This window comes from Lutra lutra, chromosome 10 (genome assembly GCF_902655055.1).
Source record: "Lutra lutra chromosome 10, mLutLut1.2, whole genome shotgun sequence".
Taxonomy (NCBI): Eukaryota; Metazoa; Chordata; class Mammalia; order Carnivora; family Mustelidae; genus Lutra; species Lutra lutra.
This window is the reverse complement of record NC_062287.1, coordinates 70,987,956-71,000,636: the sequence shown is the minus strand read 5'-3', so window position 1 is coordinate 71,000,636 and position 12,681 is coordinate 70,987,956. Positions and strand designations below refer to the sequence as shown.

The 12,681-nt window shown below is 36.7% G+C and overlaps 1 protein-coding gene across 19 annotated transcripts in view; it reads left to right on the top strand.

Annotated features, from left to right (window-relative positions):
* Positions 1-12,681, top strand: part of SOX6 (SRY-box transcription factor 6) — a 637,684-nt gene that overhangs the window by 436,688 nt on the left and 188,315 nt on the right. For all 19 annotated transcript variants that reach the window (XM_047691366.1, XM_047691365.1, XM_047691370.1 and 16 more), the window contains 2 exons: positions 2,544-2,716; positions 5,568-5,636. In XM_047691366.1, the coding sequence (XP_047547322.1) occupies positions 2,544-2,716; positions 5,568-5,636 (242 nt within the window). The remainder of the gene's footprint in view (positions 1-2,543; positions 2,717-5,567; positions 5,637-12,681) is intronic.

Here is a 12,681-nt window from a genome sequence, read left to right as displayed (position 1 = left end):
AAAAATAAAATACTGTAGTGATTTGAAATACTCTTGGAATAAATATGAAGTTTATCAAGCATGGTAATTAGGGCCTGAATGGTGTGAACTTTTCCTACTTTGTCTGGTACTCTACTCCTTGCTTTAATTTTACTTGCTCAAATTTTGCTATCTTCTTTCAACTTCTGGAACACACTGGAACTCTCACCCACTGTGTCAGGGCTTTTTCCTATTTTGTTTCTGCTGTAAAGCTTCTTGACCACCCTCCAACTCTTTGACTAGTTACTTCTATTCATCCTACTGTTAATTTGTTACTTTTTCATTCTATCTTTCTTACACTTGGGTCTCCCAAACTTGTTTAAACATTCCCCCAAATACCTATCATTTTGTCATACTTTTAAAGTTATAGTTTACATTTAAATGTATAATTTCTTGTTTAAGCTGTCTCCCTACTTTAGAACTACAAAGTGCTTGAGAGTAGGGAATTCTCTCTGCTTTTTCTTGCCATGGTGTCAGTATCCTTAGTTCTATATAGTACCTGACACATAGCTGCGACTCAGGAAGTATTTTTTTTCAATGAGAAATGAATAAAATGAGTAAATAAATACATTTCATATTTATTTTGTATTTTCTCATTCATATATATACATTTGTGTGTATATATATATATATATATATAAACACATGAATTAATTGAGCTTGTTGCAATTTTGAAGAAATTTTATGATTCCTTCTGGGAACCTGCTTTTGTGTTTTAATATTTCGATCAAGAAGTTCTTTTTTACCAAGCTGAAATCCTTATTGATGAAATAAAAACTCATTAAAAATAATCAATTCCAGGGGCACCTGGGTGGCTCAGTGGGTTAAAGCCTCTGCCTTTGGCTCTGGTCCCAGGATCCTGGGATCGAGCCCGCATCGGGCTCTCTGCTCAGCAGGAAACCTGCTTCTCTCTCTCTCTCTCTCTCTCTCTACCTGCCTCTCTGCCTACTTGTGATCTCTGTCTGTCAAATAAATAGATAAAATCTTAAAAAAAAAATCAGTTCCCGTAGCTGGAAAGAATAGCAGAATACAGTATTTGTGCCTTTGTCAGTAGAACACATTTTCTAACATCATCTCACTATCTAATTTTTCTTCTAATTTTGAAGAACTTTCAATTCAGTGAATCTTTAAGGACATAGGGTATTGGCTGTTTGTTTCTTTATTTTTTAAGGACTTGAATTGACATTACAAACCCCAAGGTAGTCCTTAAGTGCCATAACTTCTCTGCTGATATCAGTTTTACCTTCTGGGAATCATATACTAGCAAGGACTCACGGACATCCTCTGAAGGCTCCCTTTGTCCATGGGGGCACTTGGAAAATAGGACCACTGCTAATTGAAATAGTGTTAGTTTCTCAAACTATTCCGGTGCTTTCTTAGCAGGAATGAGGGGAATTTCAAAGGCGTTTGGAAGTCTCCTCTTACACACACACACACACACACACATCGGCAGTCTTTGTCCCCTTTGACAGCTGGTGGCATCTTTCTGAAAAGCTTTCAAATCATAGATCATTTCTTCATAATGAAACCTGTGTGGCTCAAATACAGTGGGTTGAAATTCTTATCTTATGCTGTGGTAAATACTCTAATTTAGAGTCACAAAAGGATTCTGTACCCTTTACTTAGGAGAGCTGTGCAATTTGCCCATAAAAAGACTGTTCAGCACCATTAGTGCATACCATAAGTGTTCAGCGACACCGTATTCATTAAACAGCACATCCTTATGCATAACCTTTTCAACCTCACACGTGTTTTTTTCCCTTTGAAGAATGACAAATGACAAAAGGGTGAAGGAGCTCCCTAAGCAACATTGTTGCCTTTAAGGATGAACTTGAGAACTTTAGCTTGATCCCCTCACAAGGGGGAAAAATCAGATTCAATCCTTTCTTACCTGAGGCAAGGAAGTTTTGGGTTTTTTTGTTTTGTTTTTGTTTTCCCCTCTCTCTGTAGAACTCATTCCATGGCCAAGAGAATAGCTTCTGACTTCAGAGACAGGTCCTTACACAACAGAAAAGTTTTATGAGAGCAATGATTGGAAAATTCCTTAAATAACACTTATTAAGCACGTACTAGGTCTCGATCCTGTGTTAGTCACTGAGGTGTAGAGATAACTAATATTATAGAATATTAACAGAACCTATACTTTCCAATCTTTGGTGTTAAATATCATAGGTTTCCTTAGCTTGATCAGATATATTTGGTAGGGGTAAGGGGGGAGGAGGAGGAATACGATAAAAGGGTGAGGATGGGGGTAATTCTGCTTTTTGTTTTGTTTTGGTTTAAAGAGCAAGAGGGAAGAGTGAGAATTTTATTGTGATCATACTTTTTCTTGGCAGGGGCGATGACTAACTTGTGTTCATTCCATCCATATTCTGTAGCGTTCCTATACTCACAGTAACCTCCAGTTACTGTCCCGGATCATTAAGTGCCTTCGGGTAGTCCCTTTCTGAATCTGCCCTCCCCCTTTCCCCAATTCATTCAGGCTTTTCTCAAACTTGTGAGCTATCTTCTCACTTCCATTTCAGGTACACCCGAGAGCCTGGCAGAAAAAGAACGGCAGCTCTCTACTATGATTACGCAGCTGATCAGTTTACGGGAGCAGCTCCTGGCAGCGCATGACGAACAAAAGAAACTGGCAGCCTCACAAATTGAGAAACAACGGCAGCAAATGGACCTTGCTCGCCAACAGCAAGAACAGGTGAGCCCTGCAAAAGGAGCTGATGAACTGGAGATGTGGAATGTGCCAAGCTCAGCGAGTAATCACATTGATTGGCTTATTTGTCATAAGCATTCCTAAAAAAAAAAAAAAAAAGAAGGAAAGAAAGGAAAAAGCCTTCTAAAAATAAAATCCAGGGTCTTCAAGAATACTGAGATGGTATGTGAAGGACAAAGAAAGGCATCTTAGCAACCGGGCATAACTGAAGTGAGAACATGGTTCCAGAACATTTGGATTTGATTAATTACTTAGGGACTTACTCACGTGGGCATCATACATATTCTTCATGTTAACCAAGAATGATTCCAAGCTTAACCAAGAGTGAGTTGCTTCTCTCCAGGCCTTACTCTTCTCATCCAGAAAAGCAGGGTCCTGGTCTAGAAAATCTTTGAGGATCTTTAAGCTTACTGGTCCCATGATATTCTCTGACTATAAAGCTGGGGTAGACGTAGGTCTCAGTTTTCCCAGAATAGCCCTGGCTAATGCCTGTTTTCCAGAGTGATTATTAATAACCCCCTATTCCACTTGCAAAAGTTGTCCTGGTTTGAATGATAAATTATATAAATTATATGGTCACTCTATTTATAGCATAGGTAAATCATTGAAAACAAATTAGCACATGGCTCCTCCAAGAATTTGATTTCACTGATTTAGATGTGAGAAGGAAGAAGAAAAAGCAAAGTTTAAATATATATCTTTTAAAAAATATATCACTTTCCCAAATGTTTTTCCTGTCTCACAAGAGTACATTAATCTAACAACAATGATCCTATAGAGTAGTCCCTGATGCTTTAGATCAGACAGACCCAAATTAATGTGCAGTTTTTAGGAATCTGACATTATTACTGGAATTATCTTTTCAGTTAAATGTATTTTATAGGGGTATATAGAGCAATATATGCTCTGTTGATTTTAATGAGTTGTGACGTCTGGTATTTTATATGCTTGAATATTTGCCCACATGTAGGAATATGGACTCAGCCCCTAATGGAAAATAACATAAAGGAACACTGTAAAAAATCAGAAGTTAGAATGTCATTTAGCCATCCAGAGATGACACAGTAATTAACTATTGACACTTGTGAATAAGCTAGCACAAATTAATCCTGACACATTTGCAGACGAGTGATATCTTACAGTGAACACTTTGTAATTATATTTCAAAATGAAAATTAAATGACACTTAAAACTAGGTTGTCATGCTCAATGAAGCGAGCATGTAGCTCAACCGATTGGCAAATAAAATTCAGAATTTGAGCCACATGGTGCTTATGTACCATACTTCACTGTGTCAAAGCCATACGTCTAGAGTGGATGATAGTAATTGCACTGTGGTGTTTTGGATGCATTTCTATGCAGCACTTTATCATTTAGGAGGGACCATCAGTATTAGATGCCTAGTAGTGTTTCACTGGTTTGCTAAGAGGAAATAAATATTCAGAGGATCCAGCATCTATACCTAGAGTTGCCGAGTTGTCCGTTTCTGATTTGAATGGTGACAAGCAGACTGGGCCTTTCCAATCTGATTAGACACAGTTTCCATTTTGCTTAAGAAGCTTTGAGAAGGCGTGGTCTCATCCCTCAAACTCTAGCCTGTGATAGCAGCAGCTCTATCATGAGTTCCAGTATGAGCCAGTCATCACCAGAAACCACAAAGCAACATCTGGGAGTAGACAGCTATGTTTTGTTATCTTGGGCTGAGTGAAATGTGATTTGGGTGTTTCCCTCTGCTCTGGGCTGAACCATCAAAAAGACTCAAGAAATATACTGCCGAGGGCTGATCCATATTCATTTCCAATTCCAAGGTTGCCCATTCTAGAATATAGGCTTTTGGAAATAGAAGAAATAGGAAGGAAAAAAACCATAACTCTTGCCTTTAGAGCACTACAAAACCAAGTCCTTCTAAGTAGTCTCTGGCCACTTTTCCAACTGGCTTCCTGTGTGGGCAGTGAGTAGGTTGAGCGCGTCCCCCCCGCCCCGTCCCAACCTCGGGGCTCCAGCTTTTGAGGCAGTAGACAGCCTCATGCCTAGCTCATGTTTTATAGTAAATACAATTATGCCGAAGAAGTTGCTTGCTCTTCTGAGGGGCAGACTCAGTCCTCAACAGGGCTTGCATTAAGTGGCTAATATTTCTTCTAGAGACCAGATGACACTTTCACATGTTGGATTTGATTGTTGGATGAAGGAAGGAAATGTAAAACTTTTATGTGGATCCTGAACTTTAAAATTAACACGTTCCCCTCAAAAGGATAAATATTAAATTTTGTTTTTAAGAAGTGCTTTGTACATGTAACATCCACAACAACAACAAAAAGATTTCTGAATTTTTGCTGCTTTTTTGGCACTCCCTTGACAATATTTGTAAGTTGTATCAGTTCTGGAAATCTTTCCTTCAGAAAAGATTGCACCAAAGTAGACCACAAGGAATAGAAAATTCTTTCCCAGCTTTGCTTACAGATTTTACTTTTTACATCCAAATCAAGCTCTTGAGAAAAATGTAGCCAGAGTTTTCCTGTCTTTATTCTCCAAAGATCAGATTTCGACATTCCCACTCTTTCCAGATGACCAGTGCAGATATGGATGAACTGCTCCCAAGTGTCATACAAGGGCACTGTTCACCTACAGAGAAAGATTTAGGGGGTAAGCAGAGAAGTGGCACCTGTTTGAAATTTTTCATTTTCTCCAGCTTACTAAGTCTGCCTCTCTCATTTTATAGGAACTCTTTCACACAGAAGTTCAGTAAAGCATTCTTGTCATTCCAAGAGAGATACCTGGGGTAATGGCAAAGGTGCAAGCATTTCATTTGAACTTAACGAAACTTTATTTCTGATAGATTGCAAGACAACAGCAGCAACTTCTGCAGCAGCAGCACAAAATTAATCTCCTGCAGCAACAGATCCAGGTCAGTGTATTTTATTACTCTCGGCTGATGGTACTTAGATACTTTCCTCCTTGCAAATGGAATGAAAATGTGGCAAACGCACCCCTCTCTTGTCAACAGTACCAACAGGGCTGTTACTCAACGATGTACAGTTGTATACATGGATGTAAGAAACATCCATCACGATCACATGGTGGTCTAAGCATTCTTTTCGGATGTGAGGCGTACACAGAATAAACCTTATCTCTTTTTCCTGTTGCCATTTGCCCAACCCTCACCCAGTAGAAATCTAAATGGTTTCAAAGGTAGCACACACGTGCTGTTTTTATTGCCATAAACCATTTTCTGTTTTGTATTTTACCATCTAATGGCATCACAGGGAGAAGCTGACGCTTATTTCCTTGTTAGGACTGTCTGATTGGGTCAATTATGAGACAAGTCTTAAAACCTGGGAAGAGATCATAACAATTAATTTGGCCTTTAATAAATATTCACTGCATTTTTGCTGGATGCTGAGGGGAATAGAAAGATCAATGAATAATTATGTGTCTTCAAGGAGCTTATAGTCTAGGAAGGAAGAAAGACTTGTTCCCAAATAATTTTAACACAATTTTAAAAATCCCTTTTTTTGTTGTGGCAGTATGATATGGTACATAGATCATGATTGCAATGGCCTGGGGAGGAATTCTGATTTCTGATGTTCCTTTAGACACTTGATGGTTAATGTAACTAACACCTATCTGAGATAGGTAAGGGAAGAGACCTCCATTTTTTGAAAAGGAACATGGGTATGTGACTTCTAGAAAACCATAGAATACAGACCTGGTTGTCCGGTGATTAATCCTGAGGAATACTCATTCCAGACTTCTGTCATCCTGCCACAACCTCAGTGCTTTCTCTTGGTTACTGTGGATGTCTTCTAACCTCTGCAATCTGTGTTGCAGTCCAGCTGGGGCGGTATATTGTGAATTATGGCATTCCTTTGCTTGAGTTCAATATTACACCTTCCTGTATGTTTAAAAAAAATCAATCTCATGAAGTCATAGTTTACTCTTCTACTCTTTCATTGGTGAAAGCCAGTGATTTTAACATAGAGCCTCGCTTCATTTGTTAGTTATACTTGGTGTTCCATTTAAAGTACCCCAGCTTGGTGCTTGAGTAAGTCCCTGGACCTCATTTGGCATTTTGTCCAGTTATCTTTACCCAAAGGTTTTAGCCAGTGTCTTCATTATTGCTATTTAATCCATTCTGATTCTGTCTTCCCTACGTAAGTGTGTATGTTTCAAAATAAAGAGTCCAAATACAGGAGAGATGGAATGTCTCAGGCATTTTTGACAGTCAGCTTTTACAATTAAATCTTGGGATAATTTCTCATCCTGATATCTCTTTTATGACTCATGCTGTGATTCCTAATTAAATAACTGTCCAGGTGTTCCTTGGTTCTGCCCTTATTAGAATTTTCAGTGTGTCTCCTACTGCTAAGGTCAAGATTTTTAGCCTGTGGTTTCCTACATTTTTCTCTAGATTCCTAAGAACTCAGTAGGTGTTAAATAACCTGATCATTTAGTTCTCTCTTTTTCTCCTATTTTAAAGCAGGAATGAAAGAACTTTCCTGAGATGTTCCCTGATTTATCAGTTACTTATTGTTAATGTTTTTACTATATCTTTATATTTATTTCTTTATTTATTTTGAATGTATTTCACTTCTTCGTCCACTGTTGTTTATATGAAGTGGCTGTCTTAATTGATGTTTGCTTTTTGGTACGGAGGATGTCAGATGAATAGCGACCTAATCAGTTCAGGGCAATTTTTATGAAATATTATTAGTATTTACTGACTGCATAGGATTTTATAGTTACAACTTTACTATGTGAAATTGGTGCCTTTTTTCAAGAAACTATAGAGTATGATGTTAAAATATTATTTATTAGAATGTTCAATTTGAGAAGATGGGAAATTGTTTTTTCAAGCTTTTTAATAGAAGTTTAATTGCTTTTAAAACTGTGGATATTATTGTTTAAATTTTTAAAAATTGAAGATTATCAGCACTTGATCTCAGCTGTACAAATTGTAAAATCAGAAAGATTCAAAGTATCAGAGTTGCATTCATTGTAGATATGTAGGAATCTTCATAATAAGAATTCATATTTTAAAAAATAACAGGAAGCAATAACCTGTATTTATAGTTCATTCTGTCCTGAACTACTGCGTTATTTCATATCTTTTCAGTGTTTATCTTATCAGTATAGACCATTCAAAGAATTTTTCAAATGCTGAAAAACACTCCTTACACAAAACATATTCATCTCTGACACTTATGAAACAGGTATTTGATATTCAGACTTTTAGTTACTTATTTTTTTTTCTGCAAGGGGAATGGGTTAACTATTTTCAAATACGGTTTTGACAAGCTATTGTCATGATCAAATTTAGAAGAGATTATTATTGGGCTAATTTTAGTATACTTTTTGAGCAAAATATGAGATTTAAGAGATGCTTCCAACACTTTCTATCATGAAAGACACATTGTCCCTTTTGAAAACAAACCAGAATAAAGAGTAAAAATAAGGTGAGTGCAAAACCTTCTTCTGAAAGCGAATGTATACAGAGACAATTTGAGCCAAGTTTGACCTTCTTTCTTCTTTTTAAATCTTGAGTGCTAGAACCTGTTAGCTAACATGGTCAGCAAGAGTAAGCCGTGGCAATTGGCTATGGAGAGCTGCAATTGGTTATGGATCAGGGGTTACATTCAAGATTGCACTCTACTTCTAGTTCAGAATGCCGACTTGTGAATTAGTCTTGCTGTTTCGGAATTTTCAAGCTGTAATATAAAGGAAGGGAGGAGTGTCTAACCTCTTGTAATAACCACAGACCAACACATCTGGGCCTATTATAATCAAAACGAATGAAAACTGGAATGGTTTACAAAGAGTGAAAAGCAGGATTTTTCCTTAGAGGTAGGAAGAGACATGATGAAGACAGTATTGTAGAAGTCCCATGTCTTTATTATGTGAAACCATCCAAAACTTAAATGTGTAGTTAAAAACCATTTCATTTATATATTTTTCTTCCTTAAATACAATTTTTGACATAATTTTGTCTTAGTAAATTCTAACTAAATTGTGAAAGAGGCACTATGTAAGCCATGTTGAGAAAGTAAGATGAATGAGTTTTGTGAACCAATGTTTTTATATTTTTGATGAGTCGATTTTTGCCATTAAAAAATCAGTGTAATAACTTGAAATGATTATTAAAATGTTTTAATATTAACAGATCTTTTAGGAGCCTGTTTCCTTAGTGAATTCAAATCCCTCTGTTTGTGCTTTGGGGAAAATGGTGATTCCTCTAATTTGTTTCATATTAAGTAATTCCCCCGATACAGAGCCCAGAAAAAGTTAGACATTTTTGATATTTCCTGGACAGAAATAGCAGTTTCATTAAGTCTACGGAAAGCCAAAATAATAGATGATGGAACATGGGTCCCTGGAATTGGGAATGTCAGTTCCTGTGCTTTAATTCCAAAAGACAGGTAACTGCTTTGGTCATATCATCTTCCTTGCTCCCCACCATTGCATTCAAGTGTCTTAGCCAGTCTTTTGAAGCATTTTATTTATGAGTTATGTTGACCAGTCAACAAAACTCACTTTTAATCTATTGGACATATCAAAGTATATGTACAGCATTTTAATCAACTACTAAATAGAAGGCTAGTCTAAGCAAAGGAGAAAATACTTTATAAATCCTGCTTTCTTGATCCATCTGTTAATTTATGTATCCAACCTCAGCTGCCCATATCATGGTTCTTGAATCTAGAGAAGATAGTCTTCATGGATGCAATGTACCACATTCTTTGGTTTCAATAGCACATTACCAGGAACATATTTAATACTGGCATTTTGTTGCTAAAGCTTAATCTTTGGAAGAAGATAGCTCAGTGAGAAACTTACTTTTCCAGACATGAACAGTGTTTTCTCCCTATTCATGTCTCTTCAAACCCCAATCTTAGAGATGTCCAAGTGGCTTATATTGTGTGCTATGCGGGCAGTGTATCACATCACTGATGGAACCACACTGGTCTCCTAACACTAGACTGGCTGGTTGGGGGATTATTGGGGCATTTGGCTTTCTGGGTCAGATCCAATGATTTAGTGAATTCATCCACACATGCCTTTTTTAGTATAATTGTGAAACTTGAAATTCTTATCTTTTTGTTAATCTTTATGAATTTTAATCTTTGTGATGAATGTGCAATATTCCTTTCTTCATCATTTCATACATGCATTAGATGGCAAACTCCATTAGATGGCAAATGCCATTGCTGCTGCTTTCCACATACTCTATCTCATCTGAAAGCTTTCTACTTTAAATGCTGTATTACAGGCTGCTTATTTACAAGTGTTTTTCTCCTCCCTGAAGCTTCATTTTGCTCTTGAGAGTATACGAGTATTTTTCATACACAGTATTTTCTATTTTGGCTATAATATATTCCTGTGTGCTTTTCATATATTTTGTGTGTCTCTGTGTGTCTGTCATGGGATAGAGCACCATTCGATATGCATTCTTTTTCCTCCTGTCTGCTAACCAGGAGAGAGGCTAATATTATAAAAAAGGAGATGATTGTTCTTAAACCATTAAAGAGAATAATTTGAGACCTACTCTCACCTTATAAGGAGATAAACCGTGCCTTTTTTTTCCTTCAGTATGATTAACTATAGGCATTTCAGGTATCTGCTGAGCAGAATAAGGACTACCTTTTTATGTGTAGTAGTTGTCTAAGGATCAGAAATAATTACTTTGTACATTAGCCTTCATGGCCTGTATGACCTGGTTAATTAATTTTTTGCTAAGATAATAATAATAGATATATATTTGAGAATATGCTTCATCATTAAGTATCTAAGTGACCTCTAATTTTAAGAGCTGGGCCTTGGCATTTATTGTCTTCTGGAGATGGCTGTCGGAGCTGACACAAGCCTGATGAAAGTCAGGAGCCCTCCAGTCTCACGGAGTCGCTCTGTCCTACGTTGTATCTCTGTTAATTGTATTTAACATTGATAAACAAAAAGCAATTATAGTGCTCCTGTTTTGGCTCTAGCCAATAGTTCTTTTATGTGTTATTGATCAGGTAACGAATCTCCTTCCAACAGCCTCTGAACAGGACTAAATAAACCCGCTGGAAGCAATTCGATACCACTATTGGCACTGTACGTGGATCTGATACTCTCTTGCAATGAAATGAGAGTTATAAACAAAGCTTAGAAGTCGAGGATTAGCCCCCAGCTTCAGCAAGCCCTGAAAATATTTTGTAATTCTATCTTCAATCATGAATTCGCCAGGAAAAACAGACCCTGTCTCCTCTATTTCTCTGCTGTTCGCTGTTTTTAATTGCCCACAGGCAGGCCGTTGTGATCTTCTTTGGAAGTTTAAAACCAAGATAAAAATGCAAATCTGATTATTTCTTTTATGTAATCTAATTAACTTTTTAAGTAATGATAGATGCTCCATAGTTTGCTTCAAACATTTTAATAATGAAGTTTCTGAATTATAAAGAATAGGTAAAGCTGCTATAATTCAGGAAGAGCAAGGGCCTTCCCAGCTAAAAATTTAAATTCTCTGTGGATTAGAAACTCTGATTTAGCCATGCTAGACTGTTAAAGTTGGAGTGGATCTAAAAATAAGAAGTGATACTTGCCCACATTCTGTGAGTTACTTACTGTATGGAGTTATTAATCAGCCTTCTACTTGTTTTCTAAATGTGGCCCATAGCAGAGATGGCTCAGCAGACCAGAACCTGAATCTCAATGCTTTCGAGGCACTGGGGCTTCAGTTACCCTTACCCTCTCTAGGTGACCCTCCCTTGTCTATTTTACCTGCTTATACTTATCTCTGACTCCACTCCCCGGCTCTTTCTCAAACTACTGATACTAAAAATTCTGGGAAACCAAAGTCTTTGCTTCTTTCTGGGATTAGTGAAAAAGGGAGAGTACATGACCTCTTCAAAGGCAGGAGGGTATGGAGTGGAATGGGCAGATGACACAGGTGGTGCTGGCATGTGACATTGCCATTACATAACACTGAATCAATCCCATGGGGAAAAGGCAGCACTCTTCTGTTTTTTTCTTGACGTCTTTGATTACATTGAGAGCTCAGTTTAATGTTAGTCTTTAATACCTTTCTAGGATGTGCTAATCTCTCTCTGTAGGAAAGACAGAGAGAGAGAGAGTGAAAGAGCATCTTAGTTTCAGAGTCTCTGAAGGCAACAGCATTTAGCTACAGATAAAATGAAATAAAATAAAATAAAATAAAATAAAATAAAACTTTGATTTTCGTACTTACCTGGTTATCTTGTATTTATAACAAGAGATTTTAGGTTTCTATTTGAGGTAGTGCTATTAAGTTTCCTTTTGAAATAAATGTATTTAAGCAAAAAAAAAAAAGAGTCAATTTAAATTAAAACCTTAAGCAAATAACTGTTGAGTACTTGGGTATGGCAAAAATTTTGAAAATGGTCTTTAATGATAACTTTTGGGAAAGCTCTGAAAAAGTACTACACTAAGAGGTATTAAAAGATCCCCCTTCACACTGCTTCCACTTTACAGAAGGCTAAACTTGAAACATCATATGGAAGTCCTCATGCTTCTCATTTGCTCATGGGGTGGGGTGAGGGTGGGTGGCTGTTCCTGGTGGACAACAATACTGTGAGTTTATCATTAAGCTATATTTAAAGATAACCCTCACATTATGGGTTTATTGTTTTTTTTTTTACCTCCTTTGGAATTAAAATGCTTTTTCTTTTTATGAAGTGAAGGTGATAATGGATGGTATGTACTTTGTTTCTTTGTTTTCCATTTGGTAAAATAAGACATTCCCATATATATGGGAATGTCATATATATATATATATATATATATATATATATATATATATCCATATATTCCCAGTTTTGTTTTTCTTTAGAACTTCTTTGGAACTTTTTCTCCAGTCCAAATCCTGTACTTTATAGAAGAAAACCGAAACTCCAGACTTGTCCAATCTTGAAAAGTTAAATATTGTCTGACCTATGAGT